The 24,293-nt window shown below is 50.0% G+C and overlaps 1 protein-coding gene across 9 annotated transcripts in view; it reads right to left on the reverse strand.

Annotated features, from left to right (window-relative positions):
• Positions 1–3,024: 3,024 nt before the first annotated feature.
• Positions 3,025–24,293, reverse strand: part of ARHGAP8 (Rho GTPase activating protein 8) — a 91,107-nt gene continuing 69,838 nt past the window's right edge. For 7 of the 9 annotated variants that reach the window (XM_020977403.2, XM_020977386.2, XM_020977394.2 and 4 more), the window contains 9 exons: positions 23,394–23,525; positions 21,857–21,943; positions 18,449–18,547; positions 17,187–17,297; positions 11,422–11,495; positions 7,520–7,597; positions 6,215–6,343; positions 5,024–5,127; positions 3,309–4,000 (listed from right to left, as the gene is read on the reverse strand). In XM_020977403.2, coding sequence (XP_020833062.1) covers positions 3,803–4,000; positions 5,024–5,127; positions 6,215–6,343; positions 7,520–7,597; positions 11,422–11,495; positions 17,187–17,297; positions 18,449–18,547; positions 21,857–21,943; positions 23,394–23,525 — 1,012 coding nt within the window. In that variant the 3' untranslated portion in view covers positions 3,309–3,802. Of the gene's footprint in view, positions 3,275–3,308; positions 4,001–5,023; positions 5,128–6,214; positions 6,344–7,519; positions 7,598–11,421; positions 11,496–17,186; positions 17,298–18,448; positions 18,548–21,856; positions 21,944–23,393; positions 23,526–24,293 lie in introns of those variants that run through there. The other 2 variants (XR_013483822.1, XM_078148178.1) reach the window with 2 other exon arrangements.

A 24,293-nucleotide genomic window follows, 5' to 3' on the forward strand; every position in this document is an offset into this window, starting at 1 on the left:
GGCTACGTTCAAGTGAGGAGGTGGGAGCTGAGCACATTCTGAGAAGAGATTCTCAAATCTTTCCATCTCGACTGGGGCCATCGAGTGGCCTAGGAGCACATAGCTCCACTGATGCCCCCCTCTCTTCTCTGCCCTCTCCCTCTCTCTTTCTCCCCCTTATATCCCCTCCACACCATCTGTCTCTCTGTATGTGTCTCTTTCTCTTGTCTGTCTCTCTTCTGTTCTTTCCTGCCTTTTGCTGGAGACTGCCTATGGCTACAATCCTGTGAGCTTCCAAACTTCAGGAGAGTAAGCCACCAGACATTCTGGAGCTCAGAGCCATGCCAGGATTTTCTAGAAATCAGGTGATGGCAGAGAGTAGCCAGGTGCCAAGCCACAGAGATTCGGACCCCATCATTCCTCAGCGGGCCACATGTGGAAGTGAACTTGGAGAGTCACTCTGTAGAGAATGCACCAAGGTTGAGGGCTCCCTTCCCAGGATTGAGATGAAGGCTACAAAACAGTGACAGAACTCCATGAAAACTGATTCAAAACCAACCCCCCCAAAACCAGGCACGACATTGCAAGAAAACATTGCTTATTATTTGCTGGGTAATTGTTCTCACCAACCCTTCTTGGCTTTCCGGGATTTGGGGTGGTGCGAACTGAACAATTCTCCTCCTCCTCCCCAACCCCTGTGCCTCAGATGTCTTGTACCCATTGACTGGCATCTCTTCTCACTGGTGGTCAGGCTCAGGTATGAAGGGAGGGTCATTTGGGGCACAACTTGAGTTCCTTTACACTCCCTTCTGAGGCTTTTCGTGAGTGTGGTGCCATCAGTCAATCAATAAAGGTTTATTAAGTACCTACTATGTGCCAGGAACTGTGCTAAAGGCAGTCCTTGCCTTCAAGGAGCTTACAATCTAAGTAAACAAACACATACAAACAAACTGTGCTGGAATCATCTTGTCTTATTTGAATTTCCCTTCCTTTAAACTTGAAGGTCTTTTCCCTCACTGCTCATCACAGAATTTGCTCATCACTAGAATCGTTTGATTTAAACTCTCTGTATCTTGAAGTTTGAAGCATCTTTCCCCTCCTGGAGGCAATATGGATTCTATCAAACTGAAGCTTTGTTTTCTGTACTCAGACACAAGTTCTTGGGAGTTTTCTTGCACTGTTTCCTGAATTAGGATGCTCTGGTTTTTGATTTCACGTTCTTCTGGGAGCCTTGTGATCTCTAGCTGTGCCTGCATGCCCTGTTCTCAAGGGCAGTGGTTTTAGTTTGTAGAGAGAACTGACATTCTTGGGACTGGCTCCTTCTGCTTCCTCTCAGCCAGACCACCTCCAGTTGCATTGTTCGGATTTGTGCATCTTTTCTTACTTCTTTTTGCAACTCGTCATTGTAGATTCCCTTTTCCTCCTAATTTGCTCATTGAGTTTGTCTTCCATTGAGAACTCAAACCTCTGTGACAGAGATTGCCTCCGAACTTCTTCACTTGTGAGTTTCCCTTCTCATTTGAACCCCTGGGGACATTGCCATGGTTGGTTTATGCTTTTTGGAGCTCCAATCATTAAGAGATCATAGTTCATTAGGTACTGGCTCAGTTTCTTGCTTGTAAGATTTGATCAGAACTTCAAAATGTCTCTGAGGTTCAATATTCATTCTTCTATTGTTGACTTCTGGGCTAGTTTTTTAAAATTATTTTTATCATTCATTGTTTTACAAATTTGAATTCCAAATTCTCTCCCTCTCAATCACCCCTCCCCCATCCCTTGAGAAGGCAAGCAATAGGATATCAATTATACATGTGAAGCCATGCAAAATATAATCCTACATTAATTAGCCTTGTTGCAAGAAAAAAAAAAGGCAAGAAAAGTAAAAAGTCTGCTTCAATTTGCATTCAGAGCTCATCCACCTCTCCCTGGAGGTGGATAACATTTTTCATCATGGGTCCTTTGGAATTGTCTTGGGTCATTATGTTGCTTAGAATAGCTAAGTCATTCACAGTTGAGCATCATATAGTATTGCTGTTACTGTGCACAATGATGTGATTCTGCTCACTTCACTTTGTATCCATTCATATGAGTCTCCTCAGGTTTTTCTGAAACCATCCCCCTTGGCATTTCTTATACCACCACAATCTCATACCACAACTCGTTAGGCCATTCCCCAGTTGATGGACATCCCGTCACTTTCTAATTCTTTGCCAACACAAAAAGAGCTGCTTGAAATATATTTGTACACGTGGGTCCTTTTCTTTGAACTCTTTGGGATACAGACTCAGTAGTGCTATTGCTGGGTCAAAGGGCATCGTGCTGGGTTTTTCACTGAATTTCCTTCCTCTTGAAAACTTTGCTCCCATCATGACTTTGCAATTGCTAGTTCTCATGCCCAGAACACTCTCTTTTCTAACCTCTTATTCATAGAATTGTCTAAGTGACTTAGGTGGTAGCATGGAAAAATAGAACATTGTATGAGTCAGGAAAACCAGGTGGGAATTCCACCTCCAGCCCTTATTAGCTGCATGACAAATGGGCAAATCACAGAACTTCTCTAAAACTCAGTCTCTTTCTCTGTTAAATGGGAATAATAATACTCCAGGTACTTACCAAGATTTTGTGAGGATCAATCAACCAATTAATGAGCAATTATTAAGCACCTACTGTGTGACAGGCACCATGTAAAGGAAATACTGCCTGTAACGTGCTGCTCAACCTTTAGTGTTATGCAAAGTCAGTTTTGACTTTTATTGACTATTTACTGAGGGGTATTGGCTCTCAGCAAATAGCAGAGAACATATAACCCAGGAGTTCAGAGCTACCCAGGACCTTTGTGATGATCTGATCCAAACATCTCACTATACAAAAGGGAAGGGGCACTTGTCCAAGGTCATTCAGCCAGAGAATTGTGGCAAAGCCAGGACATGAAGCCATACCCCCTCAACACTCCCTGCTCCCCGTCCCAAGTTCATTCTATAATACTCTGCTGTGTTTCAGGGAAACAATAATAACCAAACCCAAAGAAAGTGTTGGACGCATAAAGTATTTGACATCTGCTCTGTTATTTGGTCTTCACAACCCCCAGTGGGATGGGAAGCTGGGGATGTTGGGCATTCCTGACCCCATTTTGGAGAGGAGGAAGCTAAGGGTCAAGGGTGAAGTCTACTGACCATGGACAAGGCTCTAGCAGGCCTTGTAGGTCTTGAATCTCTGTCTTTCCATATCTCCCCTTCACTGAAGTCACTGTAGATCCTAAGCATCAGGCAGCTTCCGAGGCAGCCAGTAGACTTTCCTGGAGGTTAAATATGAAACTTCACCAGAAGAACGAACATTAAATCCTTAAGACATTTAATACTTTCGGTGGTTGGTTTTTTAAACAGACAGAAAGCTGACATGATTATATACAATGAGCACAGTAACATATATACAGGTTGGAAATGTGGCCCAACCTTCCAATATCTATTTTCCAATATGGCTGGAATGTGAATAGGGAAAGTACCAGAGCTTTGCACAGGATAATCCATCTACTTCAAGAAGGCTCAGATGATGTTCCATCTGGGAGAGGACACAATGTTCTACAGATGCATGTAACATCTGAACTGAGAGAAATGTTAGAACATAGAACACTAGAACATAGAATATTAAAATTGAATGGGGCCCTAGAACATGGAACATCAGAGCTGGGAGGGGACTTCAAAGAGAGAACACAAGACCTCAAACACAGAACCGCAGAGATTGGAAGAGCATTTACATTTGGACCATGATAATGGAGCTAGAAGGGGGCTCAGGGACCACTGATTCCAAGTGTTCCTTGTGTAGTCTACAGTGAGGTCCCACAAGGCACCACCCGAGAGCTGAAGATGTTCTCATAGAAATCAATCATCAGCTCCGTGAACAGGTTGAGAGGCATCAGGGCATTGAGGGACGATGCTCCATTGGACGGCCAGATTAAGTTCAGCCCAAAGACACAGGCCAGGTTGGAGCCCGTCATTTTGTTAAAGATGCACTCCTGAGACACCTGGGAAAGAGCACAGAGGAGGTCATGGAGTGTTCCCCAAAAAGCTTCAGGCTTCCCTCACCCAGGAAAATTCACCCCCTTCCAAACCTGTTCAAAATCCGTTTCTGCCAAGAAGCTTGCCCTGCCACAGCTCACCCAGTGCCGAGCGTGCTCAGTGCAGGCTGTTGGCCCCCACCTCAACTTTAGATTGGAAGCTCCCTGTAGACAGGTCTGGACTGAATTGGGTCATATCAATTTGCTAAGACAAGGGCCTTGCATATCAGACTTCTTACTCCAAGGGTCCCCTGAGTCCCCAGCTGGGACTTAGACAGCTGGGAAGGCACTGATGAAGTGTGAGCCCCCAGAATGCATACCAGGCCAGCAATGCTGGAGAGGCCATGGCTTCTGGCAACAGAAAGGGGAGGAGGAGAGGGAAAGGAAGAGGAAGATAGCACCATGAAAGGGACGGAGAGACAGACAGAAACAGGGACAGAGAGACAGAGAGATAGACAGTGACAGAAACAGGGACAGAGAGACAGACACACAAAGAGATAGAGACAGAGACAGAAAGATGCCTTGCACATAATAGGAGAGGCAAAGGTGAACTGTAGAAGAGATCTAAGAGACAGAGGGAAAGAGGGAAGGAGGGAGGGCAGAAAGTGATGGGGAAGCAAGAAGAGGTAGATGAGGAGGAGTGAAAAGGCAAGAAGAGAAGAGAGGAAATGGGGGACAGACAATGAGAGAGGGCTGGGGGAAGCAGGGAAAAGCTCAGGGTTCCTTCACCAGAGAAATCATTGCCAAGTTCCTGCTACGGGATGGGGAGGGATGGTGGGTAAAGCAGTGATGGAGAGAGACTGTTTGAAGAAGTCTGTCTCCCCATGTCCTCCTCCCCTCCTCTCCTCGTCCTCCTCTTCTCCCCTCCCCCCCCAACCCCATGTTGTTTCTGCTCCCCAGAAGATGCTACAGGAGAATGTCACCAGGATGTCTCAGCTTTGCCCCTCTGGTCTTTGTTCTGGTCAGGCCTCTTCACTGCCCTCTACTCACCATGTGCAGGAAGCCCATGAGGTATTTGAGAACAGCATAATTGTGCTCTGGAAGGCCTCCAACAATCTCCTTGCAGTGGGTCACTCGAAGGCTGCTCTCCACACCTGGAGGGACAAGGGTGGTCAAGAAGTCAGTCAACGAGCTCTTATTAAGTGCTGTGTGAGCCAGGCAGGCACAAGGCCTTGTCACGGATGATGCCAGAAGTAGTCGGACTCAGATACAGACACTTGCAGCACTCTGCAGTCCCCCCCAGGGCTTTCCCTTCACTCGTGTTCTCTAGATCCTTAACGCTAGACCTTGGAAGTGGCTCAAAAGAAGATGCCACCCCCATTTTACAGATGAAGCTACTGAGACCCAGGGTCACAAGCTAGTGATTGGCAAAGGCAGGATCTGAGCTAGTCAGCTGAGGTTCCTTTAGCAGAGGGTGGAAGATGGGCCAGGAAAACAGCCCTAGGCTCACAGGACAAGTGAGAACTCCTTGTTAATCTTGGACCTGCCTCAGTTTGCTAGATCTGAAATCTCTACCCAATCCCATCTTTCCTCCTGCTCTTTGAATCCTGTTGATATGGGGGGGCCTTGCCAAAGACCCTGGCCTTGGAGTCAGGGAGGCCAAGACAGGCCAGGGCAGGCCATGAGGATGGCCTCGCTTTGTATGGAGTTCACGTCTGTTTACTTGGTCTGTGCATTTTCTGATTCCCGGATCTAATTGATGGTCTCCTGAAAGCAACAGCAGGCTTACTTCTGCCTCTGTGTCCCCAGGGCCCAGCGAGGAGGGGTGAGGAGGTGGAGACCTGGGCACCCAAGAGTCCACAGAGGAGGGCAAAGGGAGAGTCAGCCTGGAGGAAATACACTCGGAGGTGGGGGGAGGGAACAACGTAACAGCCAATCAAAGGCAAAAGCTGTAGCCAGGAGTCCAGAGAACACCTAGTGTGACCCCTGAGATGTGCTCGGAGTCCTGGGGCCACAGGCTGAGGTAGGCAGGGGCCGGGTGTGCTGGGAGGAGTCCCCAGATCACAGGCTGAGGCAGGCAGGGGCCAGGAGTCCCCAGGTCATAGGCTGAGGCAGGCAGGGGCCAGGTGTGCCCAGAGTCCCCGGGCCACAGTCTAGGGTGGGCAGGGGCCAGGTGTGTCAGCCCAGCCAGCCCAGAGATGACTGATGCCCACCTGGGGCTGCCCCCCAGGAAGCACTCACTGATGATTGCCAGGATCTGTTCATATGCTTCGAAGGTCAGCAGTGGCTGTGGCAACTCTCGAAGGAATGTCTTCAGGATGACAGCTGGGATATGGATATCGCCATAGTCATCAAAATTCACAGGCTTTCCTACGGAACCAAAGAGGCCGAATCCCCCACTGAGGTCATGGCTCCTCGCATCACGGCCATCCTCACCAGCCCCCGCCCCGTCACCCCAAGCAGGGTTATTTCACAAGTAACATCAAGGATGACTCAATTGCCCTTCACCTGGTGAATTCATCTAGAGCTTGAATGGTTGCCCAGCTGGGTCTAGTGTAGACAACCCCAGTCACCTTGGTCGAATGCCACTATCTCTGCTCCAACTTCTCCTCCCCCTCCAGCCTCCAGGGTCGGCCAGTCCAACCATCCTCAGCTTCTGATTTCTAACCCTGTGGCCTCTGACCTTTCTTTTGTTCCCTATCTCCTGGTCCACTATCTACAGCCTACAAAATGGCCCAAGTTCCCCCATCCTTTTTTTTTTTTTGCTAGGCAATGGGGTTAAGTGACTTGCCAAGGGTCACACAGATAGTAAGCGTTATGTGTCTGAGGCCAGATTTGAACTCGGGTCCTCCTGACTTCAGGGCTGGTGCTCTATCCACTGCGCCACCTAGCTGCCCCTCCCCCATCCTTTAAAACACAAAGCAACAAGGCCTTCCATCCCTTCAAGCTGTATCACACACATCTCCTCCTTTTCTGTCAAACTTCTTGAAGTTTCTGTCTATTCACTGCCTCCTCCTCCCCTGCCCTCACTCACTCTTCACCCCTCTCCCAACATCATCACCGAAAGGAAACTGTCATCTCCCAAGTTACCAACGATGTCATAGTTACGAACTAGGATGGCTTTTCACTGGGTGCTCATTCTACAGCAGCTGTCTTCCATGAGCAGTAAGACGCATCACCTCTTCTCCTCCTGAACACACTCTCCTCTGGGTTTTCATGCCATGACTTTCTCCCAGTCCTCCTCCTCCCTGTCTGACCACTTCTTACCACCCACATGTACTGACTGACTGACCACTTTTAGCAAGGGACCCCATCATCTCATAGGACATGCCACCACTTTGTGGTGCCCAAATCTGCCTGCGTCCCTTCCACCAGACGGGTCTGGGTCTGCCCTCTGAGGCCAAGCACAGCGTCATCTCTCTTCCAGTTAAGGGCCCTCTGAGACCTTGACGATGGGGCTTCTTTTGGCCAGCCTCTCCAGCCTCCCTGCTCCTGTCACATGGCTTGGACTGTGCTCACTGAGGAAGATGGGGGAGGGATACTCACCTTGGTTATACAGTCTCTGGATCTCTTTGATTGTCTGAACATTGGCTGACCGACGGAAAAGGCCCTCAGAGTGGAGTCCTGGGGGAAGAAGACACCTGGAGTGAAGGGGATGGCCACACCTGACTACCCACAACCCTGCTGGTGGCCAGCCACGAAGGATGCTGAGGCCCAGCAGGGCTTCTGGGGCAGCCACTTCATCCTTGACACCGTGACCAGGGTGAGGATGAAGCTGGGCCCCGCATTGCCAAGAATGTGACCTAACCCAACCAGGGAATGACCATGACAAGATCACACCTGCTGGGTTCTGAAGAGCCTTAGGACACCAGCAGAGCTCGGTGTGCTTAACTCAGATTAATAACCACAACATAACTCTGGGGAGCCTGAGGCAGGACGCGGATGGTGAAAGGGGGCCGCGATCTTCCTTTGGCTGAACGCCACAAAAGTCGAGAGATGCTCCCAAAGTGGCAAGACTTTACTGGGGAAGGTCCTGCTCCTACCGGTGGAGACCCTGCCCCTGTAGACCTTGGCTAAATCCTTCGTGGTGACCCACCCTACACTCTGGAGGCCTCCTTCAGGCCCCAGTCACAGTATGGAGGGAGAGAGAGCCAATCTCAGAGTTATTACTGAGTAACAACAACACTAATAATAGTGAATGTTTATGCAACACTTAAAAGCTGGCAAAGTGCTTTACAAATGTGATCTCATTTGTTCCTCATGATAACCCGGGGAGGTAGGTGCTGTTATTATCCCATTTTACAGATGAGGGAACTGAGGCAGACAGGTGAAATGATCTGCCCAGGGTCACACAGCTAGTAAGAGCCTGGGGCTGGCTTTGAACTCTGGGCTTCTTGACTCCATATCCCATGCTCTGTGCACTATGGCGCCCCCTAACTGCCTGAGGAAGACCTGGGTGCAAGTGTACCTCTGCCACACGCCCGCTGTGTGACCCTCGGCAGGTCCCCTCAGCTCCCCCCAAGACCCTGGGGCTGACCTGTGTGGGTAGAGGGGGTTTCCTTACTGTCCTGAGGGAATTCCTGGTTGGGTCCCATCTCTACGGGCACCCCCATGCAGGGTGCTGAGCAGTGGGCCACCAGCATGATGGCACAAATATCCCTGATTAGAACTTCTCATAGCCCACTGGGTATACTGGGAATAGCTCTGGGCTGAGGGGCTGAAGGCCTGCATTTAAAGCCATTTCTGACCTGTGACCTGGGGCCAGTCCCTTCTCTTGGGTTGGGACTAGGGGGTTTCTCAGGCCTCAGCCTGGGACTGGGCTGTTTTTCCTGCTAGTCTTTCCTCTCTCAGAATCTAGGAGGGCCATTCTTCCTTGGGGTCCAGCTGCTCAGCCTCTCTACAGCCCTTTGCTGATGCAGGCACTGCCATGTGGGATACTACACTGTCAGTGCCTCCCTCCCTCTCTGCACAAAGTGGCAGAGCAAGCCACTCCTGAGGGAGGATGGAGCCTGTGGTCCTCAGAGGGCTCTGGCATAGACCAAAGGCTAAGAACTGATGATTCAGAGACAAAAACTCTGCCACGTAGGAGGGGTTTAATAAATGTTGCTTTTGGAATGGTGGGAAAGGCTGTCTGAGATCAATGAGTCCTAACTCCCATTTGACTGAGGAGGAAACTGAGGCCCAGAGATGGGGAGGATCTTGCCAAAAGTCACACAAGAAGTCAGTGGCTTCCTCTAACTACCTCCTGATGCACCCCAAAGCTGGAAGGACCTCCATATCGGCATTGCCTCTGGCCTGGAGAAGGGATAAGCCTTCTTAGAGTGGGGGGAAGTGTCCATCTGGATGAGCCCAGAGCTTTGGGCTCATCGAGGCAGTGAGGTGGGGGTGGGGGTGGGGCAAATAGGTCCCTAAGGAGAGCAGACAAAGGGCACCACTTAATGTTGAGCTGCCTTCCCTGCTCTGGATCCAAAACCCCAGAAAAGATCATCCCATGGCAGGGGTAATCTACTCAGAGATTTACTCAAATCCCCATCTGCAAGGTGGGGGAGTGGGGCACTGCCCAGTTCTCCTCCTGCTATAAGCTTTGATTTTCTATGCGCTGAAATTTCATCTAGTTCTGACCTGCCCTGTTCTAAGCTCCTTCCCAGCTCTGACTTTCCTTGTTCTAAGCTCCCTTCCAGCTCTGACATTCCCTGTCCTGAGGCCCTTTCCTGTTTCTGACATCCCCTGTTCTCAGGCCCCCCCCTGCAAATCTGACATTCTACATACCATATTCTAAAGTCCTTCTAGATCGTTCATTGCTGACCTGGCAGAGCCCATGTGAAAATGCCTCAGTGCTTCAGACCATTTTTACAACTATATCAAGTTTTTATGGCTCCAAGTCATGTGCCATTAGGAACATAATACACAGTTATGGCTCCCAGGCTTATATGACAGTCACTCTACTGTGGGTTTCCTTTCCTTTGGAGACAATCCTGCCCATGGTTGGGAACCTGACAGACACAGCTGTGCGGGAGGGCAGGGGGACCCAGAACCCAAGCACTGCAGTGATGGAAAGCTGCTTTGGAAGGGAGTGAGCTTCCTGTCCCTAGAGTGAGATGCTGAAGTTGAGACTGAATGAACCTTCTCAGGGATGTAGAGAAAGTCCTTCCCTTATGGGGGCTTAGGATCGCCACTAGGTACTGCTACCACCATCATTTACATAAAGGCTTTCAGGTTTGCCAAGGCATTGGCAAATGCCATCGGATGAGGCTGGATGTCTGGCTCTGACACTTTGGGCCTTTTTCCTCTGGACAAGACACAGGAGCACAGGGCTTAACTGAGGCCCAGAGAAGGGAAGGGACTTGCCCAGCGTCACACCAGCCATGAGAGGCAAAGATCTTCTGCTTGTAAGCCAGTGAACTCAGATGAGGACAAGTCTCCCGGGGAACACCTCTGGAGTCCTGAGGACTTGTCAGCCAAACAGAACAATTGGACTCGCAGAATAGTGACACCTCCCCACCCTGTGCAATGCGCCCTCTTCACCAGCTCATCTTAAGGACCCTCGCAGCTGTCCTGTGCAGTAGGGGCCATTGGGGGGTAGTGTGACTTACTGTCCACATTTTACTGAGGAGGAAATGGAGGTTCAGGGGGTGTCCCCTAATGGTGAGGGGGGTTATAGGAAGAGTGAATGGCTCCCCTGTGTAGAAGCAGGTGCCCTGTGGATGGATTCCTGTTCTGGCCAGGGTGGGAGTGGGGATGGGGGCCAGCGGAGGGATGCTTGGAGAGGCTGGGAGGGAGTTGGCAGTCTGGTTGCAAGGGCAGGGCTTCTGACACATCCTTGCTGGGTGACCCTGGGCAGGCCACTTCTCTATTCCCTAGCTATCTCTCTAAGGATGCAAGTTGCTGGGCAGGTAGGGCCTACGCTGGAGGACAGAACTCCCTCTGCCCCTGAAATCACAGGTGGAGCCCCATCCTGTTGATCACAATGGCTTGCTTGGACCCAATGCTTAGGATATTATGAACATGTTCAGAGACTTTCCCAAGGCCACAGATCTTGGAGTTGACAAAGCTTGAATTTTAATTTATGAAAGAGTAGAAAAAAGCTTGGATCTGGGTCTAGAGACACTTATTGACTGTGTGACCTTGTGGAAGTCACTCCCCTTCTGGGACTCAACTGCCTCCTCTGTAAACAAGGGGACTGGATTCAATGGTCTCTAAGGTCCCTTTTAGCTTTAAGTTCGTGGCCCTCCAAACCTTCTCTGAGCCTCAGTTTCTTTGTAGAAGGTGATGGTTCTCCACCAGATTCCTCCGGGGTGGTGTGAGGAAAGGCCTTGGTAGGCTTAGAGGCCTTGGGGAGCAGCCACAAATGTCCCAGCTCTCCCCACTGCCTTGAGCACACTGTGATGCATGTTCCTCAGCTCCCTTGGGGGCTGACTCCCGCCTTGCTGCATGGCCCCAGTGCTCACCTTTGTCCTTCAGGTAGGTCACTGTCTCCTTCATGACTGGCGGGATGAGCTCGCCTTTATTTTTGTCTCTGATGCTGAAAAGGAGAGAAGAAAAATGGCCAGTTTTTAGCCAGGAGAACTAGGAAATGAAGCAGGAGGGAGACTTACCTCTCTACCACCCACCCATCCCCGGGCCCTCAAAAGAAATGCAAGACAGAAGACGGAGTGTCCAGATGGGAGACGGCTCGTGGATGGGGATGGTGTGGCAGACTGGGAGGCAGCAATACCAAGGCGTGGTGACATCCCAGCCTCCATCAGCTGCGTTCCTCTGGACAAGTAACCCACAATCTGCCTCAGCTTCCTCACAGCCAAAGTAGAGCTAATAATGGCCATGATCCCACGACCCAGTGGAAGCCCCACGGTCCTGGAGGTGGGAAGCTCAGGCTTGACTCTTGGCTCCAGCATCTCTAGCCGGAGCCTGCGTGCTGGGGGGATCAGCTCATTCTTCAGACCTCCCAGACTGCTGGGGTCCAACTCAACACTGAACCACAGCTAAGGATCTCTGGGGCGCGTGTGGACGGAACTTGAAAATAATCTTTTCAAGATTTTGTTCCTTTCTTTTTCTTGTTAAATACTTCCCAATTACATTTGAATCTGGTTTGGGCCCCCTCAGGAGTGTTGGGGGCTGCAAGCCACATGCTTGACATCTCTGCTCTAGATGGGAGCTTTCAGAGGGCAGAGACCAGACTGCCATCACAGCCCGTGCTCTCAAGGATCCAGCCACAGTAGGAATGATGACGGTAACAGTAACGACAACGATAGCTAGCATCTATAGAGCACTTGGAGATGTGCAAAGTGCTTCACAAATATTAACTCATTTGAGCCTTATGATAACCTTGGGAGGTAAGTGCTATTGTTGTCACCCCATTTTACAGAGGAGGAAACTGAGTCACCATGCGTTTAAGTGACTTACCCAAAGTCACACAGCTAATAAGCATCTGAGACCAGATTTGAACTCAAGTCTTCCTGACTCCAGGCCCAGTGCTCTGTGCATTATGGCACCTCCTAGCTGCCTAGAAATAACCTCTTCAGACCCTACCTTACGCAGCCCAGCTGGGCTAGAGTTTCCTTAAAAGGTAATGAAACTGTCCTCAAGGCATAACTGGCCCAAGGGACCACCGACTGTGTCCTTGTGGCCCAAGTTTTAAATCAGGCCCAGAGGAGTCAGGAGTTCCTTCCTCCCTCAGGTTTCTGACTTGCAGAGCAACACAGCCAGATCGAAGGGGCGGGGGGAGGTCCCAACTGAACCAAACCAGTATCTTTGCCGAGAAGCCTAATTCCATGCAACAGGTGAAGAAAAAACCATTTGGTGACCACAGAATGGTGATCACATGAGCCTCTCACATAGTTTCAATCCTGAGCTAGAAGCCTTTTTGAAGCCCCTCTTGGTCCGCACCCAGGTCCAACAGCCAGGCTTTACAAGTCCTCCTGGCTCTGAGCCTGGGATCGGACAGTCCCTGGAAGGTCAGAGGAAGGACCGCACTCTCTGGGCTCAGAGCTCAGGGCTCCCTCCGATGCTCTGTGCTGCCTCCCCAAGAAGCAAGGGAAAGAGTGGGGATGGGCACTGGGGACGACAGGGAAGGGCACCTTCCAACCAATTTATGCCTCCTAGGATACAGAATGAAACAAAAAGCTGCTCCATGAGCTTCCGTCTCTGCCTTGTTTTAGATGCATGAGAGAGAAACAAGCGACAGATCAGCTCATTGCCTCTGCTGCTGCCAGCCCTGTCAGCCTTGCCTTGGGAGGCAGGTGCTACTGTTATCACCCTCTTTTACAGAGGAGGAAACGGAGTCACAGTGCATGGGGGAAGCCAGCAGCTATAAGGATAATGGAGGAGAACGTGCTTGGAAAACTGTCTTGGACACCACTATCCCAGCCTTGAGAGCCCCTCTCTGATGCCGTCTAAGCCCCTCAGGCCCAGAGAGGGGCAGTGACTGGCCCAAGGCTGCACAGGAGTCGCAGCCAGAGTTGGAGCACTGGCTCCCTGCTCCCAGGCAGCACTTTGATTGGGATACATTGCAGCCTGCCCCATCCAGGTATCATACTCTGGTTTGAATCTCTTAACATTGTAGCAAGCCAGAACTCACATCTGGAACAGGATAGAAAAATACTGAAAGGGGAGCCTTTATCTCCAGGGGAAGCTCAGGGTCGTCCTAAGAGCTTGGCTGCTTCTCTTCCACTGGCGGTCATCTGCCTGCTCTTCCCCTCTACTCTTCAGGTCAGTTTTTAGGACTGGCGCTGGCTAGTGCCAGTGATTGACAAGATTGTGTAAAGAGCACCCGTGCCCTGGGTTCAGATTCCAGCTGGGCTGCTTCGTGACACGGGCAGGTCACTTACCACTCCCTGGGCCTCAGTTTCCCCCTTCATGAGATGAGGGGACGGACCACAAAGCTGGAGAGGGGATGCCCTGCCGGTTCGGGGGTGAGACCCTGGGATTTCCATCATGCTCATGACAAGAAATGCAATTGCAGATGCACAAAAAGTCTTTTCAAGGCCTTTCCATCTCTCTCTCTGGGGACCTGTTGGAGATTGGGCTGTTGCTGGCCGGGAAGGTCCTCAATATGGGGTGGCCTCCAAGCCCAAAGGAGGCACTAAAGGAGGACACCAGTAGAGGGCAGTACAGAGCGGAGTGGTAGAGAGGGCTGACCCTGCAGTCATGAGACAGAGTTTGAATCCCAGCTCTGCCTCTCACTAGCTGTGTGCCCTTTCTGGGCCTCAGTTTCCTCAGGTGTACAACAAGAAGGTTAGACTAGCATGGGCTCTGAGCTCCCTTCCAGCCCCAAGTCTGAGCTCCTCACCATCCCAATCTCTCCTCATTCATGAAGCCCTCCCCAATCTCTCCAGTTAACAATGGACTTCCCCCTCTGACCTTACACTGCCCTCTGTCTACTTCCTCTCTAACGTGTTGATTGTGTAACACTGCATCAACAAGCATTTGTTAAGCACCTACTATGTTCCAGGCACTGTTGTGTGTCATTGTTTTATCCTCTCATTAGTATATGAGCTCCAGAAGGGCAGGGTGGTCACATCTGGTGCAAACTTTGTCTCTCCTCCACTACCCTTCACTGGCTCTGCATACAGTAGGTGCTTAATCAGTGCATGCTTTCTCTCTGTCTCTTGTCACACTGCACCCTCTGAGAGTTCTGCACCCAGATTTACAGGGGACTCTTCAGCATTTCATCAACTTAATCTACGATTAAAAATTAATTAGCATCAATTATAAGGCCACTGATTCCCCTAATCACCATTTCCCTTACATCTCTTAATTACTTTTCTTGGACTGCTAACTCAACCAGCAACAGAGTGTCATCTCCAATTAGCACCACTGAGGTGATGGCAATCATCCCTCCCTCTTCATGCCTAGGCTTGGGAAGGGGAGATGAATGGTGTGTGTGTGGGAAAACCATTAATTAATCAGTGCTCTCCTCTTGGTGATACAGCTGATTGGGCTGTCCCCAGGTCTGAGAAGTGGGACCTAGTGAACTGCAGAGGCCGAGGCTCCCCTCTCTGGGGGACCATGCTGTTCTAATCAGAAGCTGGAGTTGTAAGGCAACTGGAATTTTGTCTCCAACTCGAGGCCACTCATAATCCTTGACCTGCAATGACTAGCATCAAAATGAGTCCATTAAAATAGGAAGTGGCTGGGAGGTCTGCAGCCTCACCCCGAGTGCCCTCTGTATCCCCTGCCACACCTTTGGCCGAGGACATGGTTCATGCCTGTGGTCCCAAGCACAGCAGGATCCAGGTATAAACAGTGCAAGTTGGAAAAGAAGGGCCCAAGACAATTATTCCCATTTTACAGATGAGGAATAAGGAGGCTCGGGGGCTAAGCTGCCACAGTAGCTTCTATCCATGCTTCCTGCTAGCTCTGCTCTTTAATCCTTGGTTGATTTGAATCTCAGAGGTGGAGGGGACCTCGGCGGTCTTCTAGTCCAAGCCCAGCCCACCTTGTAACTCCTCTCCAAAACATTTAAGACAAGTGGCCACCCAGCCTCTGTTTAAATCATAGGATCGTGGATTTGGGATTTGGTCAGAGGTCATCCAATCCAACTACTTCATTTTAAAGATGTGGAAACTGAGGCACAGAGACAGGCAGAGGCCTGGGGAGGTTAACTGAGTCGTCTGATGTCATGAGTCAGTAAGGAATAGATCTGGGATTTGACATTTTAATCCAAAGTTCCTTTGACCCTAAATTCACCAATCTTTCCACTATATCACAAGCCCTTTAATCACAGGTCTGATTTTATACACACACAATACACATGCATTTTATACACATACAATACACATGCATATAATTAGCAATTACATTACTATTATATATGTATATGTTTACATACATACTCATATTACACATACACAAATATATAATTGGCAGGTATTTACATTGCTATTACACACACACACACACACACACAGAGTTTCCTCTCCCAGAGACTATACATATTGCATATGTGTACTGTCCCTTTGAGAGGCAATAGAATTGTGAACAGTATCAATTTAACTACCTCTCCTGGGAATGCAGTGGGGAGTGTTTGAATTTTAACTATGAGGAACTTGTGAAGAGACAGATTTTTAACTGTTACCTGTAAAGAGCTTGTGTTTTAGCTGTTACCTGAAGAGAACCAATGATAAGGTCCTTCTGAAGAGTTAACTTTGTGCAAGACGAGACAGAGGGAAAGAACTTATTCCCTGAAAGGGCTGAGTTTAGCCTTTATATTACAAATGAATAAAAGTATTCTTAAGAGAAGATGACTGCCATCCTCACAGCTGAATGGTGGGACAGAGTTTCAGAAAAAAGGAGAAGTCATAGACTCTGGATGTGATCTTTCTCATAGCGACCACATTAGAAATTATTGTGTTATTATTTCCATTTTAAATTAATTGTATAGATGGTAATTTGATATCTTTAAGCTTAGGAGATGAAGATTTTTGGTATGTAGAGAGGTTACCTCTATACAGTTTATTAAATGAAAAGTAACCTGGGTTGGGGGCTCAGAGCTAATTGTTTAATAATAGCCATGCTGTAATTTTAGTAATTAATAAGGAAATATTTGAACATATCCCTGGATTATGAGAATTAATATGGCAACAAGTCAGATAGCAGGCTAAGGGACTATTATCCCACCTCTGCTACATGTGAGGATAGTTAAGTGCTAGCAATCTTGTGTCCAGTAGGTTCTTCTCCAATTCTTTGAGCATTTATTAAGCACCTATTGTGAGCAGAGCCCCATGCTGAGAGGCCTAAAAGAAGTCTGTTTCTGCCAAGTCACTCCTCAAGTGGGGAGTGGAGTTATCAACAGACCCATTTGAGAAAGGAGACTGGGGCCCACTGAGGCAGTGAGACTGGCCAAAGTTAATCACAAGATTTCGAGCTGGAGGGGCCTTCATGTGGGCCAATTCCCTTATTTTACAGAAGGAGAAACATTCTCATTCACAGAATGGAAGCTCCTTGCTCAAAGCTTTGGCTGCCAGCAGGTATCAGAGCCCTGCCTGCAGAGAGCTTCTATTCTAGTAAAGGAAAGAGGTACCAGCCGAGACAGCCAGCAGACAGAAAAGATGCCACATGACTCATGAATCAGAGAGAGGTCCATCTCCTGGGGCAGGATAGAGGCAATCAGGGAAGACTCCTGGAAATGGTGAGCCTGAATACCCTTTCATCCTCAGATACACAAACATTCAGAAATTTGGGGGAAATAAGAGAAATGAGCAAGTCCTTGGCTTACTATTTCAGGCTAACACCAAACTGTTGGGTGGGCAGAGGAGGGCGGGGTGGTGGCATCTTCACCAAGGGCGGTGTGCGGCCCAGCCTCATGTTCTGCAGCTTTTCATCATGTCTGGGGACAGAACAAATATCACATCACTGCCAGTACCCACTGATGGCCACAGAGCCACTCCCCTTAGAAGCAGCAGTGTTCCCAAGGCTAGAGTACTAGACTACCAGAATATGAGGGCTACGCAGGCACTTAAGAGTTAAACAACCCAGCTCCAATCTCCATGCTTTTGCTTAGGCTATTCCCCATGCCTGGAATGACTTCCCAGGAATGGCCTCCCAGAATCCTTAGCTTCCTTCAAGGCTCATTTTCAGGGCCACCTCCCACAAGGGCTTTCCCTGATTCTCTGAGTTGTTAAGGCTCCCCAGAGGGCTTCAAATTTATCTTGTCTCTTCATGGAGGCAGTGTGAGGTACTGGAAAGAATACTAATTCTGAAGTCAGGGGACCTGGGTTCAAATCCTGCTTCAGACACTTTGTGACCATGCTTCCAACTCTGGGCCTCAGTTCCTTCATGTGTAAGGGGAGGAAGCAGGATGTGATGACCTCTGGTGTCCTTTCCAGCTGTGATCCTAACATGCCAACTTAATATGTATTCAAGCTCTTACCCACAAAGTCCCACAGAATCAAAGGCAGGCACTTCCTCTCCCCCCATCTTTGTTTTCTCTCCCCAGGACCTAGCATGGGCCTGGTACATAATAGGTGCCTAATAAATGTTTGTTGATTTGAAATGCGTACCATCCAGATCAAGGCCCTCATTTAGAAGCTGAGGAAAATTTGGCCCAGAGAGGGGAAAGGACTGGCCCAAGGCCACACAGAATTGTCATTTGTGGGCTGGGATGACAAGCCTCTGTCTCTGGAGTGAGGCTAGTGTTCCTTCCGTGGGCCTTAGGCAAGCTCTGAAAAGTGTGTCCTCCCAAGCCAAGGGTTACTTTGGTCCTTGTGGCCCTGACCCCCAGCCATATACTAGCTCCATGTCTGAGCTGGTCAGCAGAGCTTCCTGCCACTGATGAAGGAGGAGTTCACCCCCACATATACTGCACCCTGGGCCAGTGACTGTCTTGTTCACCCTTAGGTCTGGCTCTGACCCTAGCTGAGCTCACATGTGCTTCCTCCACTGCCATCATCATCATCACCACCATCATCACCACTGTCATCAATGTCCCCATCATCACCATCATCATCAATGTTCCCCTTTGTCATTTCTCCAACTCACCGAATAACCTCTGGAGGAATCATCAGCTGGTCATACTTAAGATGCTCCCTTAGCTCACTTAAGTAGTTGAAATATGTAACCTTTTTCCCAAACTTGTGGCTAAAAAAGAAAAGGATCAGGGTTAAGAAGAGGAGCCCCTGTTGGGGAGCTAGGGAGAGGATGAATGAGTGAGGCCAGGCCAGCTCAAGCTTTTGTATCTTGTGGAACCCAAATCCTGACACGACCAGGAGCTTCCTGTCTTCTCAATGGCCTGAGTGCAAAGCCACTACTGCTATCATCATCCCATTTTATAGAGGAAGAAACTAAGGCTCCAAGAGAAGAGACTTGTTTAAATTCACACTGCCAGGAAGAGCCACAGCTGGGATTCCTGGACCTCCAGGGCCACTATGCCACGGAGCCACAGGAAGGGTACCAATGTGGTCAGAGGCAGGGGGGACTGCCTTCCCATAGCCACGCTCCCTGACAATCTCACTTCAACAAAACCAAACCAACAAAGTCTCTTTGAAAATCCTGAGGAATCTACACCCCCTTGCAAGAGGCCACTTGGGAGCTGGGGGCATTGTAGGAAGTCAGAGAAAGACTTTCTCTGGATGACGAAGGTCTGAGGCTCGGAACCCTCAGAGCAGACAGGTTATTTCAGCAAGGTCTGGCTGGGCCCCACAGGGGACGTGTTAGGGATCAGTAGGTCAACCAGCATTTATTAAGCACTGACTGCATGCCAGGCACCGTGCCAGTACTGGGGATACAAAGAAAGGCAAAATCACCCTCCAAGAACATGCAGTCTAAGGGGTAGACAATGTAGAAACAGCTACCAGTTCCATAGGCACGTGGATGGGAGGCGACATGAAAAAAAGGAAGGTACCCACAGCTGGGGAGAGAATAGGGGGGAAGGAGAGGAGCCGGCCCTCCCCTCAAGGGGCCCGAATGCTTATGGGCAGCCAGGCCCAACAGGGACAGAGTGGGGAGTCTGAGCTCCATGGCTGCTTCAGCAAGGCACCTCCCTCTTGAGCCTTAGTTTCCTCCTCTAGGAGATGGGGATGAAAATACTGGAGCTGGGTGGGAGTAGCCTAGCCCAGCCTGGCCTGGAGTCCAGAATCTTTCTTCAGCCTCTCTGATGAAGAGCACAGTGCTCGGGGTAGCTGGGGCAGCACATGGAAGTGCAGCTGACAGCAACAGAGGGTGGTGGGGATTGAAGGGAGGACAGGACAGCCTACAGGCCTCACACCTGGGAGACCAGGTGAATGATGATGAGTGAGGTCAGAAGATGGAGCGCATAACAGAGAGGAGCTGGGCTGATTTGGGCCGTGTCAGACAGGACTTTCCAGGAGAAGCCGGGAGAGGCTCATGCCTGACCTGTAGGCCGGCAACGAAGCCCTCCTCCCCTCAACAGAAAACCAAAAGCATCCTGCTGCCTGTGTAGGGAGCATTTATCACTGGAATTTCCCAGCTCTTTCGGGGATTACAGGGATGACATCGATGGACTGGGGTTGGCTTTGCCAGCTGACTAACTGGATGACTTTGAGCAAAGCGAACCTCAGTTTCCCCCTCTGTAAAATGAGAGGGATGACTGGGGTAGCTGGCCTTGGAGGTCCCTCCCAGGCCTGGGCCTCAGTTTGCCCCTCTAGAGGGCCCCTGAGGGTCCTTCCAGCTCTGGATCTATGACCCTTGGACTCCAACCCTAGACATGAACCAGAGGATAAAGCCAATGGCGTACAAACTCCCAAAGGGCAGAGACTGTTTTCTTCTTGCACCCAGCAAGAGCTTAATAAATAAAAAAAGAAAGAAAGAAGAACGTGAACTCCTCTTCCCTTCCACTCCTATACATACATTAACCAGCCAACTTGTGGGCACTGGCTCCCTCTAGTGGAGGAAACGGAACCGAGTGAGTCTCCGCTGCTGCGCTCGAGCCCTTTCTAGGAAGCACCAGGGAGAGGATGTTTGCAGCCTTTCTGAGCCCAGCCCCCTCAGACAGCACTGGGGGGAGATGACTGCATCATCCCGGGAGCCTGAGGGGTCCACAGCTGGAAGGGACCTCAGAGGCCCCTCAAGTTACTGAGGAGGAAACTGAGTCCCAGGGAGGGACGTTAGCTACCCAAGGTCCCACAGGAAGTGAGGGGCAGGGGCAGGATTTGGCCCCAGGCCCTCTGACTCCAAATATTCTTCCTGCCTCGGAGGCCCTTTGGTGCATCCCAGACCTGACCAAGAATCTCCTCTGTGGCTTCCAGCCAAGGTTTGGGAACTCACTACAAATCAGCCCCTTTCACTTTAGGAGCCTCCATTGGCCTCTCTGCCATGTCTGCCCCTAGGGCAAAGGAAAAAGAGGCTAGCTCTTCCTCCATAGGACAGCCCTTTACCAATGAGAGCTGTCCTTCAGGGAGTCACCCTGCAGAAAACAAGGTGCAGAGCTAGTAATGGCACAGGAGAGGAGGAAGAAAAGGAGCCAGGGAGGACCCTGGGGATAAATGCCCCTTCACACCCCAGAGCTCAATTGAGCTCAGAGCCAGTAACCAGAGGGGTATATTCATGGATCCAGAGTCAAACCAGGCACCACGCTGCTCTTAGCGGGCACACTGCCCCACTGCCTAGACAAAAAGACCAGCTCGCTTCTAAAAACAGCACCCCCTTCAGCTCGCTGTTGTCTTAGCTTTTAAAAGTTCTCAAGTCACTCTGTGTGTAGGTAGCAGAAAAATCAGGATCCCTGGGTTTGAGGCCTGGCCATGCCTCTTTCTAGCAGTGTGCGTGTGTGTGTGTGAGTGAGTGAACCTCCCTGATGGAATGTAAGCCCCTCGAGGGCAGGCACTGTTTCCATTTTTTCCATTGTTTTGTTCTCAGTGGGTAGGAAATATCTGGCATGCCAGAGGTGCTTAATAAGTGCTCGCTGATGCCCAAATGCCCTGATTAAAGGTAGAGCAGAGAAGCACAGCATATTAAGAAGCTAGACTCACTCATTTGAGAAGTAAGAGTGGGTACTAAAAGGGGAAAGCCCACTGGCAACTCAAAAAAGGGACTTGACCAAGGTTATAAAGCAAGGAACCAGAAGAGTCAGGACTTGAACCCAGGTCTCCTGGATTTCAGGATCTAGGTGGTAGCTACCCCAGCTAAAGAGTCCAAAAATCAGAATAAAAAAATAAAATAAACAGAACGCAGCTCTCCCTTGTGATTCATATGGAGCTGCCTCTGGCCCTGGTCCCCTGGGAGCAATGCAGGATTCATCTGGCAAAGTTTGACAGTAAGGTCATTCTGCTACAAGGCTATGGCACCATCAGGTTTTGCAGGGGTCACTTCATGGACAGGATAGATACGAGGACACAGGAGAGAGGCCTTGGGGAAACCCTTTCTGGGAGCAATGTCATTAGCCTGGTCCCAACAGAAATGGCCCACCCAGAAGCCCCAGGGCTAGAGACCCACCTGATGAGGGGCTTGAAAATGGTCCACACGACCTTGATGAAGTCGGTAGGGTGCACAACATAAAACGCTTTCAAGTTTTTCTTGTACCTGTTGGAATAAGCACAGAGTCAGGTGAGTCCTCCGATGGGGGCTCTTCTATGAAACCATCCACAGAGTCAGGGAAAGGCCTGGCCCAGGTCCTCAGCCCCAGGTCTAGACACTTCACTTTGGACTCGTGGCTCAACAAGGCTGCAGCTAACGGGCATCTGAATGACTCATGTCCTGCCTGCCCAGGTAGAGGGGCAGCAGCAGTGTGACAGAAAGAGCTCAGAATTCTGACCTTCGCTAATTTATCCTGCCACTCTGGACAACTTTCTTCCTTCTCTATGCCTCAGTTTCCTCCTCTGTAAAATGCTAAGGTCTCTCCCACTTCTGACACTCTCTGTTCTAAGTCCCAGCCCATCCCACCCCTGCCTAGTTCTGACATTCCCTGTTCTAAAGACCCTCTCAGCTCTGACATCCCTGTTCTAAGGCCTTTCCCAGTTCTGATATCACCTGTTTTAAGGGCCCTCCCAGCTCTGACATCCCTTGTTCTAGGTTCCCTCCTAGCTCTGACATTTTATGCCAAGAGAGGCTTCAGACTGGAGGAAGTCAGCAGCTCTGGACACTATTACCAGCCCTCTCCCCCTCTAGTCTCTCAGCAGACTCCCAGGAGCTCTGTGAGGAGGCAGGGGAGGAAGTTTAAACCCATTTTACAGATGAGGGGCCCACAGCCCAGAGAGAGCTGGTCAACAGTGCTGCTGCTGCTGCTGGAGCTTGTCTCCTCTCTTCACTGTTCTGAGCTGCTTCCCAGGCATCTAGATGTTGCTTCCTTAAGAACAGTTATCTTACTCCTCCTTGGCCAGTAACTCTGGGAGCATCCAGCATGGAGCATGGTCTACATATCCCCAAGTCACTGAACAAGTTGCTTAATGTCTTGGAAAAAGCATTGCTGTTGGTGTTGGAGGACCTGAGTTCAAATCCAGTCTCAGAACTTTGTGACCTTAGCTCAGTCCTTTCCTCTTCTCTGAGCCTCAGTTTCCTCTTCTGTGAGATAAGAAGGTTGGGCTAGGAGGCCTCTGAGATCCCTTTTATGATGCCAAAAAGACCGTTGTTATCAACTATGTGTCTGGCATCTGAGGACCATTGTACCTAATTGCAGAGAGCCCCGTCACCAGAGCATTGCCCCAGGAGGATGGGCACTTTTGGCCACAGCGGCTTTCCCAACTTTGGGAGGGGCCCACAGTGCCTCTGTCACAGCTCTGTGACATACTCACATCTGTCTGTCCATTAGCTATACCATCATCAGCTTTAAGACTTACCCAAACCTGGCCCTCACATTTGGTCCCAGGAGGAGCTGCCCAGTCCACTGGGCTCAATCTCGCCTCCCCTTCATCTGACCTGAGTTCTTTCCCTTCCTCTTCAGCCAAGAGGAGCCCTTCTACACAACTGCAGCAAGGCAGACACTCCCTGGGCGGCCCCACCCCCATCGCCGGCCAAAACCGGACCCCAGACATACTTCCTGCCGAATTCTTTGTAGGCGCTTTGAAGCCAGCTCAAAGACGGCTTGTTGCGGCTCGTCAGCCCATAGTGGAAGTAGACGATGGTGTAGTCATTCTCTACATACTGGTCAAGGGTGTACTTCAGGTACCTGGCCAGGGCACAGGGAGAGATCATATTGTCCGAATCAGCTTCTTCTAACTAGCCCTCACCATGTTCCCTCACCCCTGCCTCACCTGCAATGGTCTCCCTCTCACCAGGCATCAGAAAACTATCACCAAAATACTCAGAAAACTCAACTAGGGAGAGTCCTTTATGAGACGACTCCATTCCACACACATTTATTGAGCACCTACTGTGTGCAGACCCCCAGTGCTGAGGCTAGAGGCATCTACAATTTAGAGAAAACTTCCATGAGGCTTCTGGGTGTCTAGAGCACTGGCAGAGTCCTTAGAAGTTATCCTGCCCAAGTCCCCTCTTTTTACATTACCAGAAGAGGTTCCGTGACAAGGTCATACAGACAGTCAGTGGTGGTCAGGACTCAGACCCAGGATCCCTGCCTACAAGGAAGTCACGGAGCTGGAGCTGAATGGTATCTCTGAGGCATCTATCCCAATTCCCTAATTCTACAGGTAAAGAAACTGAGGCCCAGAATGGGGTCAGGTCCCTCCACCTCTAGCTAACTCTAATATGAAATCTTTCCTATGGTTGGACCACTCTCCCTCTCTCCCACTCTTCCCAACACCCTCTGGGGCCAAGAAGAACAAGTCCTTGCCTCTCTCCCACCCCCCTCTCCCCAAAGAAAATACCATTTTTTGGTCTAAGGAGGAGGCATAGGCCCAGTAATCCTAGAATAGGATTCCCCCACCCCTAAACAAAACCAGGAGCAGCCCATGTTGGGGGGTTTGTAGGAAGACAG

This window comes from Phascolarctos cinereus, unplaced genomic scaffold, assembly GCF_003287225.1.
Source record: "Phascolarctos cinereus isolate Bilbo 61053 unplaced genomic scaffold, phaCin_HiC Scaffold_1;HRSCAF=81, whole genome shotgun sequence".
Taxonomy (NCBI): domain Eukaryota; kingdom Metazoa; phylum Chordata; class Mammalia; order Diprotodontia; family Phascolarctidae; genus Phascolarctos; species Phascolarctos cinereus.